At 37.3% G+C, this 18,530-nt stretch overlaps 1 protein-coding gene across 5 annotated transcripts in view; it reads left to right on the forward strand.

Moving 5' to 3' along the window:
• The window catches only part of RAB23 (RAB23, member RAS oncogene family), a 41,884-nt gene that overhangs the window by 16,477 nt on the left and 6,877 nt on the right, over positions 1-18,530 (forward strand). For 3 of the 5 annotated variants that reach the window (XR_003911035.1, XR_003911036.1, XM_029945233.1), the window contains exons 4-6: positions 7,582-7,738; positions 9,269-9,351; positions 11,364-11,456. Coding sequence is in view for 3 of the 5 variants with exons in the window: in XM_029945233.1 (XP_029801093.1) it covers positions 7,582-7,738; positions 9,269-9,351; positions 11,364-11,456 (333 nt within the window). In the remaining 2 variants the exon portion in view is untranslated. Of the gene's footprint in view, positions 1-7,581; positions 7,739-9,268; positions 9,352-11,363; positions 11,457-13,630; positions 13,842-13,866; positions 18,019-18,530 lie in introns of those variants that run through there. The other 2 variants (XM_029945232.1, XM_029945230.1) reach the window with 2 other exon arrangements.

Raw genomic sequence — 18,530 nt, forward strand, 5'->3', positions numbered from 1 at the left:
AAAACACTCTTTGCCAGAAACTAAAAAGAGAACCCATAATTATTAGTATTTACATCTTAATTTACTGTGGGTGATGTTTAAATTTTTTTCCACTTGGTTTCCACTTGGCCAAGAAGGGTTTAAACAGCTTTGATTTCCCTAAATTTAACATTTTAACTTAAAGTGATCTTAAGCATATAGAAAGACGTCTGTTAAAAGCTTTTCGTAAGTGTAATTTGTTTTGGTCAACCTTGTTAAAGTGGCAAAGAGAATGGGATATTGAGAGAGGTCTTAAGTTTCAGCTTCTTTTTCTAAGTTGTAAGAATAAACATCATATCGCAGTGGCAATTATATGTGAATTTGAGAAATGGTATACTGATTATTCTTTTATGCCTTTCTTTGGGGTTTCGTCAGAATGCTTTTGGTTGCTGACAACAGAAAAGCAATTTCAAACTGACTTAAACTACAAAGAAAAGTGGAAGTGTCATAGCTTTTAGTTACGGTTTGTTCTTGCTGTAACCTCGTTGACTCTGCTGGTTTGCCTCTCTCCCTTTGTGGGGATCCTTCTTAGGTTGCTTTTCCTCCTGGTTGCAAGATTGCTACCATCAGCAGTAGTAGGGATATGCTTTGTTCACATCCTTGGGAGAAAAGGTTATTTCCCACAGCAGTGGATTAAAAGTCCTGAGCTTTTATCTGATTAGATCACCCTTGACCAGATCACAGTAAGTAGTCAGAGGAATGTATTACCCTAATTGGCTTGGTGCAGGTTGGGCCTACTCGCTCAGAGCAGAGGGTAAGTTTGGCCCGCCGAAACCATCTGGCTACTACACAGTGAGGGAAAGTTGTTCTTGGGGAGGGAGGGGACTTGGATGCCAATTTTTTGCTGCTAATACAGCTTCAAATGATGATGTAATTAAATAGAAGCAGCAAAGACTAGGAAGAGAAGGTAAGGGCTGGGAAGAATGCATTAAGTAAGATATTGATTTAGGGATAAAAACACCATGCCTTATAAAATTAGGACTCTGATTTATGTATTATCCAAAATACATAAAAATTTTTAAAGTTTATTTAAAAATAAAATATTTTACTATAATTGATTTGAAAGTTCTCTCATGTCAAAAGCCATTGCTTAAAGGAATAATTATGTTCTTAGAATGTTGTGTTAATCATATAGTGAGACATGTTGAAACATAACCTTGTAAAGAACAGAGCACAGATCATATTAGGAACATTTGGGATCACAAATGATTCCTTTTAAACTCTTAAGAAGTCCACCGTAGGCAGTAGAAGTAGAAAGTTACATACCATATAAAACAGATTTTTGTTATAGTTTTTTACTATGATTTAGTTCTGAGAAATGTTTCTGACTAACAATATATAGAAAGGTTATAGACTTGAGACCTATTATATGAGATTATGATCATAAATAGAAGGAAACTTTTTTTAACTACCTTCTTAAACAAACATAAGTGAATATAAATTGTTGAAAATGAAATAGCTCTGGAAAATAAGCTGTTTATAAATTTCAATTATAAATGCAAAAATTAAGGAACAACAGAATTATACTATGCAATGCCCTTTGATTTGTTTCAAAATTATATGAGCATGGAATCTGTGATAGATTGGTTCTTTAAGTAATTTGTGTTCATTAAGTAAGTTGGTGAAGCTTCCAACTTCGACTCAGGTTTGTGGATTCAAGCCCCACATTCAGCTCTCTACTGTTCATTAAGAGTGCACTTTGGACCCTCTGTCCCCCTCTCTCCTCTCTCTGCCCCTCCCACGCATTCTCTCTCAGAGAGATAGAGAGACACACACACAGAGTGTGAGCAGGGGAGGGGCAGAGAGAGAGGGAGACACAGAATTTGAAGCAGGCTCCAGGCTCTGAGCTGTCAGCACAGAGCCCAGCATGGGGCTCGAACCCACAAAGGGCGAGATCATGACCTGAGCTGAAGTTGGACACTAACTGACTGAGCCACCCAGATGCCCCCAAATAAATAAACATTAAAAAAAATTAAATAATTTGTGTGCTTCACATTATATGGAGTGTCAGCAAGAATAAGGGACAGTCATTTAAAATCCAGAATATTATCTATAATAGTATATAAAGCCCTGTGTTTCTGATTGTGTTTCTTATTAAATTTTATGCTGTGTTTTGTAGAGCAGTGTTTCTTAAACTGTGATATACACATGAATCCTCTGGGAACCTGTTAAAACGCCCTGATGCTCTTGCCCTGCAGCTGCACCCCCAAGTCTAGAGACCATCCTTTAGGGTCCTTCAGTGATTTGAGTACAGAATTATTCTCTATACAGTATGTCTCTTAAGGAGTATGTTATGAATTGCATCAGAAATAATAACTTTTTTGGAAAGGTCTTACTAATTAGAAATGAATATTTGGCTCAAGCAGAAAAGAACCATAATGCATCACAATTTCACACAGTATTTACCCATATGTATGGATGATAACATTCAGTTAGGGGAAATTAAAACAAGTAGTTGTCCATCATTTGTCAGAATTATTAAATCTCCAAAAGTAATCCAGGTTTGTTGTGTTTTTGGTTTTTTATTTGGTAGTTTATTTAGGTTAAGTAAGCTGAGGGGGTTGCGGCGTCCGGTCTGAAGGCCTGACGTCCCGTGAACCATCCTGCTTCAGAGATTTGTGTATCAGCCTGAGATTCCAGCTGCTCTTGTTATGACTTACTTCTGACGTTTTGCTTCAGGCTTCATATTTTTTGGCAGGTTTTTTGTTTGGGTTGTGTGTGTATGTATTTTCTTTACTCCTTTACTTTGGATACATGTAGGGTAATAGTTATATATTCCCTTTTTATTCTTTAAAAAAAATTTTTTTTAAGTCTATTTATTGTGTGTGAGAGAGAGAGTGGGGAAGGGGTAGAAAGAGAGAGACAGAATCCCAGGCAGGCTCCATGCTGTCAGCGCAGAGCCTGATCCTTTTTATTTTTATGGTGATTATCTTTAACTTAAGATTCCTAATTTGAAAGCCACCCCCATAGTCATGCACCAAACAGTTCTTGGCACAACGTGGTGGGGCTGGGTTATTTGGTAGGTGATTCCAGGAAGAAGAAGAAGTGAGAGACTGGGGAAGAAGGGAGAAAAACCTATGAAGGTGCTTTAATGACCTAATTATTACTGTAGGCAGTTGGAGATCCCTCCCTGTGATGAATCATGTAGACATGCCTCAAGATGGTCCCACCAAAGTGAGGCTGAGGTTTTATCTTATCTCCCATACATTCAAGTTTCTCCCCAGAGGTATCAGTTCCTCTTAAAATAGACTAAACCAGGGGCACCTGGGTGGCTCAGTCGGTTAAACGTCCGACTTTGGCTCAGGCCATGATCTCACGGTTCGTGGGTTCGAGCCCCGCGTCGGGCTCTGTGCTGACAGCTCAGAGCCTGGAGCCTGTGTCAGATTCTGTGTGTGTCTCTCTCTCTGACTCTCCCCTGCTCGCGTCTCTCTGTCTCTCAAAAATAAATTAAAAACATTTAAAAAAATTAAAAAGAAAAAGAAACTATCCTTTAAAAAAAAATAGGCTACACCAAGGGTCTTTCTCAAGTGGGGGGTGGCGGGGAAGCCCTGAGACAGAAAAGCTGAGTACCACTTAACAGCGTGTGCTCCGAGGTAGATGCTGACAACAGGCAGGACCTGTCCACAGCTGCAGTGAAACTCTGGTGTCTCTGCCCGTATTTGTGTTGTTTCCCTCCCGTGATTGCCTAACCATGTTCATATGACATGTCCTCTTTAGACTGGCACGATAGCACTTTTCCACATTCCCCTGGTGTCTCCGCACTAAGTCGCCCATTAAAGAATTTTGGGTTGTTATGGACATACTTTTCTTTATCTTTAGATCCCTGATTTTTTTTTCTTTTTTAATTTTTAGAGAGCATGCGAGCATGGCAGAAGGGCAGAGGGAGAGAGAGAATCTTTTATTTTTTAATTTTTAATCTTTATTTATTTTTGAGAGACAGCATGAGCAAGGGAGGGCCAGAAAGAGAGGGAGACACAGAATCTGAAGCAGGCTTCAGGCTCTGAGCTGTCAGCACAGAGTCCAACGTGGGGCTCGAACTCAGGACTCACAAGATTATGACCTGAGCCAAAGTTGGATGCCTAACCTACTGAGCCACCCAGGTGCCTTAGGAGAGAGAGAATTTTAAGCAGGCTCTTCATTCAGTGCAGAGCCCGATGCAGGGCTCCATCCCATAACCCTGGAATCATGACCTGAGCCAAAATCAAGAGTCTGACATTCAACCAACCGGGCCACCCAGTCTTCCCAATAGTTGATTTTTTTAAACATTTTTCTTACTTAATCATTCTTACTGCCCATATCTCTGGCACCATCTGCTTAGTTTGGTGTGTTTTTTTCTTTCTTTACATTATTATTAAAGTACACTTATAAGAGTTTTTTGTTTTTGTTTTGTTGTTTTTTAAGCTGGACCATCTTTTTATTTAATTTAAAAATCTTTAAGTTTTACTTATTTGTTTTGAGAGAGACTGAGAAAGCAAATAGGGGAGGGGCAAAGAGAGAGGGAGAGAAAGAATTGCACGCAGGCTCTGGGCTATTAGTGCAGAGTCCAGTGTGGGGCACAAACCATGAGATCATGACCTGAGCCAAAAGATGCTTCACTGACTGAACCACGCAGACACCCCTGTGTTTTGTTTTTCGAGTGAGACTCTGTATCCCTGGAGTGCCCTCATTCACATCACAATTGACTGGATATAAAATTCTAGATTTAAAGCTAATAGAGTTTTATAACAAACAGCAGTTTCTTGGGACGCCTGGCTGACACAGTCAGTAGAGCATAAGACTCTTATTTATTTGATTTTTTTAGTTTAATTAGTATTTTTTTGAGAGAGAGAGAGCACAAGTAGGGCAGGGGCAGAGGGAGAGAGAGAATCCCAAACCAGGTTCCACACTCAGCATGGAGCCCAATGTGGGGCTTAGTCCCACCATCCCAGAATCATGACCTGAGCTGAAATCAAGAGTTGGACGCTCAACTGACTGAGCCACCCAGGCGCCCAGAGCAAGAGACTCTTTTAAGTTTATTTTTGGGAGAGAGACAGAGTGTGAGCGGGAGAGAGGAAGAGAGAGAGGGAGACACAGAATCTGAAGCAGGCTGGAGCATGACACTCTTAATCTCAGCGTTGTGAGTTCAAGCCCCACGTTGGGTGTAGAGATAAGTTAAAAAATAAAATAAGATATTAAAAAAAGAATAGTTTCCTAGTCAAAATATAACTAAATGTTTTATTTATAGTTTAAGGAAATATTAAAGTTCAAGTAAATATAAATTTATTTACCAGTATCTAGTGTGATCATGTCAGTTTTATTTTTCTTTAAATTCATGGAAGTATCCGGATACATCAGTCTATGTTGTACCCTGCCCCCACCCCAATTTTCTAGTAATTTATACAATTTTTGTAATTAATTTATTCTTTGATTTAAAACCTGTTTTAGAGTAGGGAAGATTTTCCAATGAAGCCTGTACTTTTACAGTAGTAATGAGCTGCAGTTTTCTCTTTCATCCTCTTTTCCTTTGCTTTGGTGATACACAAACCTCTTTTTCCCCTTAGAGCGTCTTGGTAGCCCCAGGTATGTATGCTCTGAGTCTTAGGAAACTCTTATACCTGAAGAATCTGGAAGGAAACAGTAACAGTAAGAAAACATGCCTCAATTCCAGGAAATCCTCTTAATCCAAAGACAATTTTCTCTTGTTACCTACGTATTGCTTTTGTCACCATGCTGACTGATTAATTCAACATCTAATCATTTATAAAAGAGCTTCTTTCAGGGGCTGGCTCAGTCAGTAGAGCACAGGACTCTTGATCTCAGGGTTGTGAGTTCAAGCCCCAAGTTGGGTATAGAGCCTACTGAAAAATAAAATAAAAAGGCTTCTTTCAGAAAGTTGCTGCCTGTTTCTAATCTTAGAAATTATCAGCATAATGTGATAATTGAAAGTTAAAATATTGTCAGTGAGAATGGGAATTATATAATTAAAATAAAATTAAACCTTTTTCTCATATATGTGTTATATATAATATATAACAGGTATATATGTATTATATATAATTCATACAGATATATATTTAAGTTTGGTACTTTTTAAAAATTTATTTGTTAAAATTTTTTTTAACAGTTACTTATTTTTGAGAGACAGTGAATGAGCAGGGGAGGGATGCGGTGAGTGTGGGGGGCTGGGACACAGAATCTGAAGCAGGCTCCAGGCTCAGAGCTGTCAGCATAGAACCTTTCATGGGGCTTGAATGCATGAACCGTGAGATCATGACCTGAGCCAGAGTCAGACACTTAACTGCCTGAGCCACCCCCTTGGCACTGATTTTTATTTTTTTTATTTTTATTTTTTTATTTTTAAATGTTTTATTTATTTTTGATACAGAGAGAGACAGCATGAGAGGGGGAGGGGCAGAGAGAGAAGGAGACACAGAACTGGAAGCAGGCTCCAGGCTCTGAGCTAGCTGTCAGCACAGAGCCTGACGCAGGGCTCGAACCCACGAACGTGAGATCTGACCTGAGCCGAGGTCGGATGCCTAACCGACTGAGCCACCCAGGTGCCCCAGCACTGATTTTTAAATTATGGTCCTTGGCAGCACTGGTATTCTATTAAAATAAATAATACAGATTTTTTAAAAGTTAATAGAATGAGAAAATTATGACTTTTTCTTCATAGATTTTTTCTTAAATATGTGTTAAATTAAGAAGCAAATGATAGGGGCACCTGCGTGGCTCAGTTTGTTCGACCTTCGACTTCGGCTCAGGTCATGATCTCACGTTCATGGGTTCAAGCCCCGCATTGAGCTCTGTGCTGACAGCTCAGAGCCTGGAGCCTGCTGCCGACTCTGTGTCTCCCTCTCTCTCTGCCCTTCCCCGCTTATGCTCTGTCTCTGTCTCAAAAATAAATAAAACATTTAAAAAATTAAAAAAAAAAGAAGCAAATGATAGATATTAACAGGAAGAACTAGGCAACAAGCCTAGTATTCATACTTAGTTTACCATTCCCTGTAGAGAGTTTTTTTTTTGTTCCAGATTTCTTTTTGAGTTCCAGTTAGTTAACAAGAGTGTGTACAGTTTTGAGGGTATTTTGACACATGTACATTATTTTGAGAACCACTGGTTCTTTGAATTGGAAAACAGAGTGTAGGGGTGCCTGGGTGGCTCAGTTGGCTAAGTGTCCGACTTCGACTCAGGTCATGATCTCGTGGTTCGTGGGTTTGGGCCTCACGTAGGGCTCTGTGCTGACAGCTTAGAGCCTGGAGGCTGCTTCAGATTCTGTGTCTCCCTCTCTCTGCCCCTCCTCTGCTCACGCTGTCTCTGTCTCTCAAAAAGAAAAAAAAAACCATAAAAAGGAAAATAGAGTTTATATGCTACATTTATATATATATTTTATTAGCAGAGTGCTACAAAGATGAGCTCAATATTTATTTACATAAAATTGTCTTGATACACCTAATGCTAATATTACATTGTATCTTCATTATACTTCAATTAAAAATTTGTTTGAATAGGTAAAAGTTGTTCTCATCCTATACCGGATTGCTTCATTAATATAAATAACATTTTTATTTTGTGACCTTACAGGAGCCCAGGCTTGTGTGCTTGTATTTTCTACCACAGACAGGGAATCTTTTGAAGCAATTTCCAGTTGGAGAGAGAAAGTAGTAGCTGAAGTTGGAGATATACCAACTGTGCTTGTGCAGAACAAGATTGATCTCTTGGATGATTCTTGTATAAAGAAGTAAGATGTCCACTTTGGAGTGGGTGGTGGTAATTTCATGAAGTTAAAACCTGTTTTAATTTATTCATGGACTTAAAAATTTAGGAAAGCTTTTATAGATATCACTTTATGCTTAAAATTTTCTGTGAGCTATCTGCATGATCGGGTTGGGTAAAAAAGTTTACACTAAGTCATAAGTAGAACAAATTAAAGGAATAAATTTTGAAGGCGCTTTTAGAATTCTAGTCTTAGGTCCTATGCCACAAATCCAACTCTTGATGTTAAGTCAAATCTGGTTATAATAAGAATGTTAAGGAAAACATCCCTGTATATTTTAATATCTAGAGCATGGAGCTATTCTGTGTGGATGAGTTCAAATGGATAAGTAGTTCAGATTCACCTTCTTTTGTATATTCAGAAATAGGCTCAAATTTGTGAACAGAGCATCTAGATAATTCTGTCATAAGTATTTGTACATTGTATTATTAACTTTTTGCTAGCTTGGAAAATCTTTGCTTGGGTTTTACCTTATTTTTTGTGTTCTTATATTAGTTTATCTGTTGGTGTTTAACAAATTAATCCAAAATTTAGTGGCTTAAAACAACAACAAAAAAATTATTTCACAGCTTTTGTGGGTCAGGAATTTGGGAGTGGCCTAACCAGGTGGTTCTGGTTCAGGTTTTTCATGGAGTTGCAGTCAAGATGTCACCTAGGACTGTAGTCATGTAAAGGCTTGACTGGGGCTTGGAGGACCTGCTTCCAAGTTGGTTCGTCACTTGGCTGTTGTCAGGAGGCCTTAGCTCTTTGACATGTGGACCTCCCTGTGGCTGCTTGAGTGTTGTCACAGCATAGCAGCTGGCTTCCCCCATCACATGATTCAAGACAGAGCAAAGCAGAAGCCATAATGTCTCCTATGATCTAGCCTCAGAAGTCACCTGCTATCACTTCTGTATGTGATTTATCACACAGACCCACCTGGACTCCAGTGTGGGAGGAGACTGTACAGGGATGTGAAGATCAGGAGGAGGGCAAGGCATGGCATGGAATCCTTGAGAACCATTTCAGAGCAGAGCTACTACAGTCTCAATAAAACTAAGATCAGGAGCCATAATAGAACTACAGTTAGGAGTCCCCACTTGTAGACACAGTTGCTGTATAATAACTTTGATTTTGGCAACAAAGTGGTATCATAGCCAGCAAGAGTGAAGAAAGGAATGCAGTGTAAGACTGTCAGGGTGCAATTAAATTCAAATGTTTTTAATGACAAGAGAGAAAATTAAGTATTATATAAAGAAAAGTGATACTGAGCTGTTTTAAGGCTAGAGTTTGTGACTGTAGAAGTGACAGCATAATGGTGTTTATTCTACACGAGTACTGAACACTGAAAATCTTGCTCAGGCACTGAGAATGTAGCTTTCAACTGGTCTGGAAGTTCTGACACCCCGTTTCTCACCCCAAGCTGTATTCAGTAAATATAATAAAAATGATTTTTTAAAACAAGCTATCAGAAAGTACCTTTATAAACACTTTTTTCTTTTAATTTACATATAGTGAGGAAGCTGAGGCACTGGCAAAAAAGCTAAAGCTAAGATTCTACAGAACGTCCGTGAAAGAAGATCTTAATGTGACTGAAGGTAAACTGCCTTTTTGAAAAAAATGAACAGCAGGTAGTTTTATTCTGCTTATGCTTTTTCTATTGTGTTGTTTGGAAATCATACGTAATGAGAACAGAATTTTCTCATCACCTCTCATTAAGTAAAACTTAAAGGCCTGATGCTTCTTAGAATCCTTAGCTATTTACTAATATCTTTTTTAAAATTAATTTTTAAAGTTTATTTATTTTGAGAGAGACAGAGACAGTGCAAGTCCAGGAGGGGCAGAGGGAGAGAGAGAGACGGAGAATCCCAAGCAGACTCTTCACTGTCAGTGTGGAGCTCGATGTGGGACTTGAACTCACAAAACCGTGAGATTGTGACCTGAGCTGAAACCAAGAATTGGATGCTTAACTGAAACTCTGGTGGGTTTTGTTTTGTTTTTTACCTTTAAAAATATAATTGGGGGTGCCTCAGTGGCTCAGACGCTCAGTTTTGGCTCAGGTCATGATCTATAGTTTCATGAGTTCGAACCCCACACTGAGCTCTGTACTGACAGTGTGGAGCCTGCTTGGGATTCTCTCTCTCTCTTTCTCTCTCTGCCCATCCCCTGCTCATACTGTCTCTGTCTCTCTCAAAATAAATAAACTTTTGCGGCGCCTGGGTGGCTCAGTTGGTTAAGCCTCCGACTTTGGCTCAGGTCAGATCTCACGTTCGTGGGTTCGAGCCCCGCGTCAGACTCTTTGCTGACAGCTGTCTCAGAGCCTGGAACCTGCTTCCGGTTCTGTGACTCCTTCTCTCTCTGTCCCTCCCCTTCTCATGCTCTGTCTCTCTCTGTATCAAAACTAAATAAAACATTAAAAAAATTTTTAAATAAATAAACTTTTAAAAAATAAAAATATTACTGTGTATAGGTGAGTATGTATACATTCATGTGTTTTTTTCATGCGTACCTTTTAAAGTTATTGAATTGAGAACTCCACTATATTGGATATTCCATTAGGTAGTTGTAATGACCTTAATTTGATGTGTTTTTGTTTTGTTTTTTAAGTAACCTCTACCTCCAATGTCGGACTCAAACTCATGACCCCAAGATCAAGAGTCTTATGCTCTACTGACTGAGCCAGCCAGGCGCCTCTGATTTTAATTTAATATTGCCCAGTTTTAAAAAGTGAGATTAGAGAAAGATGACTATTATTTTTCTCATTCCAGAATTACTATGTATTTTCTTAGATTGCAACTCAATTGTTGCATCATTGATTATTGAATTGTTTTTTTTACCTAAAGAAAGGGGACATCTTTTCAAGATTGAGTTAATGTAGTGCTGCTGATTCCTATTCAAGTACCTAAAACTAATGATTACAAGTATTATTTCATTTCTTACTAATAAAATTCCATATATATACACATATATATTACTATTATCATTGTATTTATTGTTCAAATAATTTTTAAAAGTTGAATTTTTCCAACTAGATTGTGTACTTTTTAAAGTTTATAAATTTATTTTGATAGAGAGCAAGAGAGAGCAAGCAGAGGAGGGGCAAAGAGAAAGGAGAGAGAGAATCCCAACCGGAGGCTCTTTCTCACAACCGTGAAATCATGACCTGAGCTGAAATCAAGAGTTGGACACTTGGGGCGCTGGGGTGGCTGAATGGGTTAAGCACCTGACCCTTGATTTTGGCTTGGGTCATGATCTTACGGTTTGTGAGTTTGGGTCGCACATTGGGCTCTGCAGTGACAGTGCAGAGCCTGCTTGGGATTCTCTGTCTCTCCCTCTCTCTGTGTCCATCTCCCACTCATACTGTTTCTCTCTCTTTCTCTCACAGTAAATAAATAAAAGAGTCAGTCACTTAACCAACCGAGCCACCCACGTGCCCCTAGATTTTATACTTCAGTGTAATTTTAAATGTATTTAGTAGGGATAAATAAAAGAATATAAATATTTCGAAAATAAATGTATAAAGTATTACAGTGAGTGATATAAGATAACAGATTTTATGTGCAGAAATTATACTGACCTGGTAAGATTATTGTTTTTGTTTTTATTCTAGTATTTAAATATTTGGCTGAAAAATATCTTCAGAAACTCAAACAGCAAGTAACTGAGGATCCAGAATTAACGCATTCAAGTAGTAACAAAATTGGTAAGTATCCAGGAAGTTTTAGTCTCATGTTTACCTGGTAAATTTATTTTTCATTCATTATTACCATATTTACAAAACTTTTTAAATGTGTATTTATTTTTGAGAGAGACAGAGAGCGTAAGTGGGGGAGGGGCAGACAGAGCCCAAAGCAGGCTCCAGGCTCTGAGCTGTCAGCGCAGAGCCCGATGCAGGGCTAGAATTCACGAACCGTGAGATCATGACCTGAGCCAAAGTCAGATGCTTAACTGACTGAGCCACCCAGGTGCCCCTAGATCAGCAAGTTTTAAACTTAGTATCAGGTCTTATATTAAAAGGTATATTGAATTAAAAGATTTTTTTAAACTATTAAACTTTCTAAATTCATTTTATATATTAAAATAGCAGAGATAAAGACTTTTTATAATGGTCTGTCCTATAAATAAAGAAGTTTGTTCTTCTGATTCACTACTTGTACTGTCTCCATACACTTCACTGATTTTATTTTTAATGCTAAATGCCTGCAAAGCTTGCCATTTCCTAAAGAACAAGTGTGTTGTCTTCTCTTTAACAATAACTGACTAACCATGTCTTACTTGTTTCTTTGGCTTCCATGAAGTTGAGAACCAAATTTTCTATTTCTATGCTTTTTTTTATGTTTATTTATTTATTTTGAGAGGGAGAGTGAATGAGAGAGCACAAATGCATGTGAATGTGAGCAGGAGAGAAACAAAGAGTGAGGAGCGAGAGAATCCCAAGCAGTCTCCATGCTGTGAGCATAGAGCCCAGCTGGGGTTCATCTCAAAAACTGCGAGACCATGACCTAAGCCAAAATCAAGAGTTGGATGCTTAACCAACCAAGCCACCCAGGCGCCCTTTTTTTTTTTATTGTTTTGTTTTATTTTGTTGTTTTTGAGAGAGAGAGAGTGCATGTTGGGGAAGGACCAAGAGAAAGGGGAACAGAAGATCCGAAGCAGGCTACATCCTGAGAGCAGCATGCCCGGTGCAGGGCTCGAACCCATGACTGCAAGATTATGACCTAAGCTGAAGTCAGATGCTCAGCTGACTGAGCCACTCAGGTGTCCCAGGCTCCCCTGTTTCTTGAGTTTCTGTAGAGTTTCTTAAGGACTTCATATCTGTATTCTGTTCACACATCCCCACCTTACTAAATAGTTTAGAATTAGAGCTTACATTTTAAGATCACAGTTCAAAATGGAAACTCTAATAGTTAAACATTTTCTTTTATGTCATCCTTTTATCTACTCATCACTTTAATTATCTATAGACCATTTTGTTGTTGTTTTAGCCAAATAGGAAAATTTTACATTACTACCAGCTTTTACAAATGCAGTGTTTTTATTAACATAAAATCTTACAAATACCATTGTCACCTACAGATCTGATATTCTTGAGGAAATTATATGATGTAAAAGATAATCAGTAAAATTATTGAAATTATCATATTTACTGATTCCAAATTTCAGAAATGGATCATTAGTGAAAAGATGCAGGACAGTGTGTACGGTTCCTTACCATTTTAGGCTGGAAAGAATAATACGTGTGCAGTTTTGCTTACATATGCACAAAATATTTCTGGAAGGATATGTTAGGGAAGGTTAACTGGTGATGTGGATGGGAGACTTCACTGTGATCCTTTTTTGTGTCCTTTGAACTTTGAATGATGTATATTGGCTACTAAAAATAAATAAAATGTTGGAGCGCTTGGGTAGCTCAGTCTGTTAAGCAGCCAACTTCGGTTCAGGTCATGATCTCTTGGATCGTGAGTCCAAGCCCTGCATGGGGTTCTGTGCTGACAGCTAGAGCCTGGAGCCTGGTTCGGATTCTGTGTCTCCCTCTCTCCCTGCCCCTCCCGTGCCTGCACTCTTTCTCCATGTCTCAAAAATAAATAAACCTTAAAGAAAATTTAAAAAATAAAATGTGGTGCACCTGGATAGCTTAGTTGGTAGAGCATGTGACTCTTGATGTCAGGGATGTTAGTTCAAGCCCTATGTTTACTTAAAAAAAAAAAAAAAAAAAAGATGGTAGAGTTTACTTAAAATTTTTTTTAAATATGTGAAAACAAAAGCTTAAAAACTGAAAATATTACAGACTTACTAAGAAACCGGATGTACAGTTTACATTTGGTAACCCTGAACTATATCAGTTCTATTCTCTGTGTTGTCTCTCAATTTATACAGGTGTCTTTAATACATCCGGTGGAAGTCACTCAGGTCAAAATTCAAGTACCCTTAATGGTGGAGATGTCATCAATCTTAGACCCAACAGACAGAGGACCAAGAAAAACAGAAATCCTTTTAGCAGCTGTAGCATACTCTAAAACGTTTTAGGGAGGAAAAAATTGAATTATATTGTGCAGTTCCGTAAGAAATACATCCAGCTGTTATGGTATGTTACAAGTTGTTTTTTTTTTTAGCAGACTTTGCACCTAATGGCTCTCTGAAAGTTGACAGACTTAAATACTGCTCTGCAGTGCTTTTCAGATGGAGTGAGATCTTTGGTAGAAAAGTCACTGCCTTGTGAACTCATTTTAATTTTTTTGCATCAGACGAAGCTTCTCCTGTTTTTGAAGGCATGGTCCATAAGAAGTGTCAAAAACAGGTTTTTGCTGAATTTGAAACGCTGGAGAACATAACTGAAATGACCAAATATGTTGGTACAGATTTTAATATTATGGGTCAAGAGAAAATAGCAAGTGTTCTTTTTCTGAAATTGGTCATATAGCCTTTCTGGAAAATAGTGTTGAATCTGAATACTTACAAAAAAATAATATCGAAAGGTAAACTCTAAATCTTGCCAGACTGCATTATTGTGTATTTTGGCAATGTTACTTGTGTGCAATATCTGTATAATTTAGAATGTGGAGGTGTGGCGTAGTCATCTGGGACTGAAGTACACTGACGGTATGTTCAGTACTTAAGGAAACATAGAATCTAATTAATTCATTCATAAAAATCATTTACACGTTACGTGTATGTTAAAAGGTTTTATTTTCAAATAAGGAATTCCAGACATCTATTTTGAAAAATGAGCTCAGATTTTAAAAGTGCTTTGTGCCAAAAATACCATACCTAATTTTTACAGTGCTTTACTATCAGGATTTATATTGTTTATAATATCTTTTGAAAGCAGTTTCCTCTCGGATAGGGTAGATACAAGATAAGTATAAATGTTTTAATGCTAGAGTATCTCCCAAGTGAGACTTGCTGCAAAATCTCTCCCGCGCCCGTGCGTCAGCGCCGCGAGCCGGTGCGGCCGGGGCACAGCGCGCCCGCGTTCTCCGCAGGCCCCGTGGAGTGCGGTGGGGTGTCCAGCACCTTTTGCTGCTGACTGAAAACGCAATTTTGAACTTTTAAGATTATGCTAACAATGTTTTTAAATGCAGAAGAGATGACCTCTGGTCTTAATCCGCATTATGGATTTTGTAATGCCCTGCAACTCTAAAGATTCTTTTCGTTTACACATTTTTGTATGGCATTTTAAGATTATCACTTAAAAATTTCTATAAACTTCAGTTTGTATAGCACTTTCTCAAGAGCTCTGTCACCACCAAATATAAAATAATTTCTTTTAAGAAATGATTTTCATATGTCATCATGTGGCAGAGCATAAATTTTGTGACTTGGGGCAGGAGCTTTCCAACTAAGATAACGGCATGAACTCTGGTAAAAAGTGATAATCATTCATCAGTGACTTTGTTTTTAACCCCTTGCTATTTACCTGGTTTTTACAAGATTTCAAGATATGTAAAAATAATAACCTTTGTTAGAAAACGTGTCATAAAGTCACTTTTCATTATTTGTACTAAATGTCTAATGTTATATGTATTTCTTTTGTATGTTTTTTCTGTTGTTTTTTTTTTTTAAGTCTCCCATCTGCACCATCCTCATCCCTCTGTCCAGATTAATATTGAGAAGATAATAGAATTTTCTGGGGCAAGTCCTTGCTAAGTGGCCAAGGGTAAATGTTTGCCTTGTCATAATATCGACATAATCTGGCGTGATCTGTTTTAAAGTGGTGCAGCCCGGTAGGCCACCATTTGTCTCCGCTCCCGTTGCTGGCCGTGGCATAGGTGTTGGGGGAAACACATTCAGGTCCTAACCATGGGGACCTGTTAATGATTCATCTTTCCTTTTCTTCTCTCTTAAAATACAGGTCTCTTTAATTTTTGCACAAAATATATTTTGTTCCGAATTGTTTTGTGGTCGTAAGTAGCCAAAGAAAATCATGTATGTAATATGTTCACATATGTTCTATTTCACATTAATTACATGTGTGTGGGAGTTTGCTAGTTTTCTATATAATCTCTGATGATGGTTGAAGTTCCTGATATTTTTAATATAATTTTACATACTTAAGTTTTGTCCTTTTTTTTTTTTATAAGAAATGAAGAGAGATCTGTTACACATTTCAGTTTTTATTTGCACTTGTGTATTTTAAACCTAACCATAACTGGTCACTTTAAGTAGGTCTGAAGATCAGTCACAAATGATATGTTAAATACTTTCCTCAATTTAATTCTAAAACCTTCAAAGTTGACATTAATTTTTTCCTTGAGACGCTTAATTCTGTTAAATAACTTAGTTTCTAATGAGCTATGGATGCAAAAGAAAAAACTGCGTAAGACTCTAGGATGTTGTTTGTGCATTTGTGCTCTAATGTACATTTATGCATTATGGCTGGTTTTTAGTATACAGACACATAGCTGTGGACTAATCACCATATTGCAGAGTTCCTCAGGTTTTTCTTTTCCTCTTTCAGTCAGCCTATTGAATTAAATAGCATACAGAATAGCCCCTGTAAGGCAATATACGGTTGAACTTTGAACAATACCAGTTTGAACTCGGTGGTCTACTTACATGCAGATTTTTTATAAGACTATAAAACATAGTACTGTATTTTTCTTCCTTATGATTTTCTTAATATTTTCTTTTCTCTGGCTTGTTTATAATACATACAACATACAAAATATTTGTTAATAGACAGTTTATGTTACTGTAGGGCTTTCTGTCAATTGTAGGCTATTAAGTTTTGTGGGAGTCATTATACTTGTATTTTCCACTGTGCTGGGCTCAGTGCCTCTGATCCCTGTGTTGTTCAAGGATCAACTTTATTTCTGTTGTTATTAGTGCCATGTAATGAAATTAGCTGCCATTAATTTAGTACTTACTATCAAGTAGGAACTATACAGGTATCTTGCAAACAGTAATTTAATCTCTACAGCAACTCTATGGAGGTGAGTATTATTCCCTCCCTTTTTTTCCGAAGAGAGGAGAATGAATATGTTAGAGAAGTTTGTCAAAATCACATACTAGTTAGCAGCAAAGATATTTTCTATCCCATTTTATAACTATTAATTTTCATATAGCCCTGACATAAAAAGATGTCCTATCTTCTCATTATACATATATATATATGTGGATTTGATACTGCTTTGTATATGCAGTTATATTTTATGGAGGAATTGCTACTGCTAAGAACATTTTCAGATTATAAATGTTCTAACAATACTGATTTCTTATTTGATGCATATGTTTTAAAAAGATAATTAAAATAATAAAGAATAACTTTATTTTTCAGTCAAAAGTCTAATTTCTCTTCTGAAATTATGGGGAGGGAAGTATCCTAAAAGACCGATTTAATCATATTGTAGTGTATATTTATTTGATAGTTTTATCCAAAAAAATTAAGGAATTAAAATATATGAAGAAAAGCTTTTGAATTGGGATTATGTACTTAGCAAGAAAAAAGAAATAAGTTAACCACTTTCAAGTATGTTGTAAAAAGGTTTATATAAAGGGAATTCTGACCCGCCATTTTTAATTAATGTAGAAAGATCAAAGTTGAAGGATGAAGCTTGGTTATATTGGTTATTAAATGCTGAAATGATTCAGTGAAGTAAGTTAAGTAATCTTCATAAATGAAAATATTAAAGGAAATAGAGGCGCTGGGCTGGCTCAGTTAATAGAGCATGTGACTCTTGATCTTGGGGTTATAAATTTGAGCCCCACATTGTGTAGTGATTACTTAAAATCTTTTAAAAGCTAAAGTTTGTTATCCATGCTGAATGCCAGTTTGGATACAGAAGTCGTAAAAAGGTTTTTATTTTCCCAATTGCCTATATCTCTTACAATTCAGTTTTTCATATATTAAGTGATGGATTCACTGAAACATATTTCTGTTATTTTTAATTGGTTAAGGGAAATCAAAGGCTGAATTTTCTTTCTCCTTGGTTTTTGTATTGTATGTATGCTTTTATAACTCTTATATTCTTTGTGCTATTATTGTGTACATATTTCATCTCTTCTAATTCAAATGTTACTCAAATTTTTCTACTTTTAAAACTGTAATGAGGATACTTTGCTCTCCTGTTAGATTGTAAGAAGAAACAACATGTCATACCAGTCTTGAAATTTCCTTGTATGGCTTTTACAGATTTATAAGTTACACTAATCAGAGCAGATTATAAACAAACACCTAAGATTTAAATGTGTGATACTTATTGCTGAGAGAAATTAAAGGAGATTTAAATAAATGGATATGGTATTTACACGATTGAAACACTCAATATTGTTTTGTTGTCAGATCTTTCTAAATTGATCTGTAGATTCAATGCAGTCAAAATCCCAGTAGGCTTTTCACTAAAAATTTCAAGCTTAATTAAAAGCTATGTGACGAGCCTAGGATTGTGGTAGGTTCTCCTTTGTGAGGAGGGTCCTGGGGAGACGATGAGAGACGCAGCGTTCCCAAAGGCGGATGGCTGGTGGAGGCCAGGACGTTCCCAAACTCCGCCTGGAAACGTGAACATGGGATGGTTCTCAACGGAAACCTGAATGTTCCCGAAAGTAAGGGAACCGTGGATGTCCGAAAGCAATGAAGATGGACCAAGAGCTGAGGACTAATGGCAAACTTTATTAGGAACAGCATCTTATTTTATACCCTTCTTAGAGTATAGTAAACGTTTACTCAGCAGTAAATGTTTAACAATAGATACAGATAAAGAAAAGACAGAACAGGAACAGCTTGCAGCTGTGCGTGGATATATCTCTGGTGCTATGGTTTCTTGATGCACGTGGCTGG

Source organism: Suricata suricatta, chromosome 7, assembly GCF_006229205.1.
Source record: "Suricata suricatta isolate VVHF042 chromosome 7, meerkat_22Aug2017_6uvM2_HiC, whole genome shotgun sequence".
Lineage (NCBI taxonomy): Eukaryota > Metazoa > Chordata > Mammalia > Carnivora > Herpestidae > Suricata > Suricata suricatta.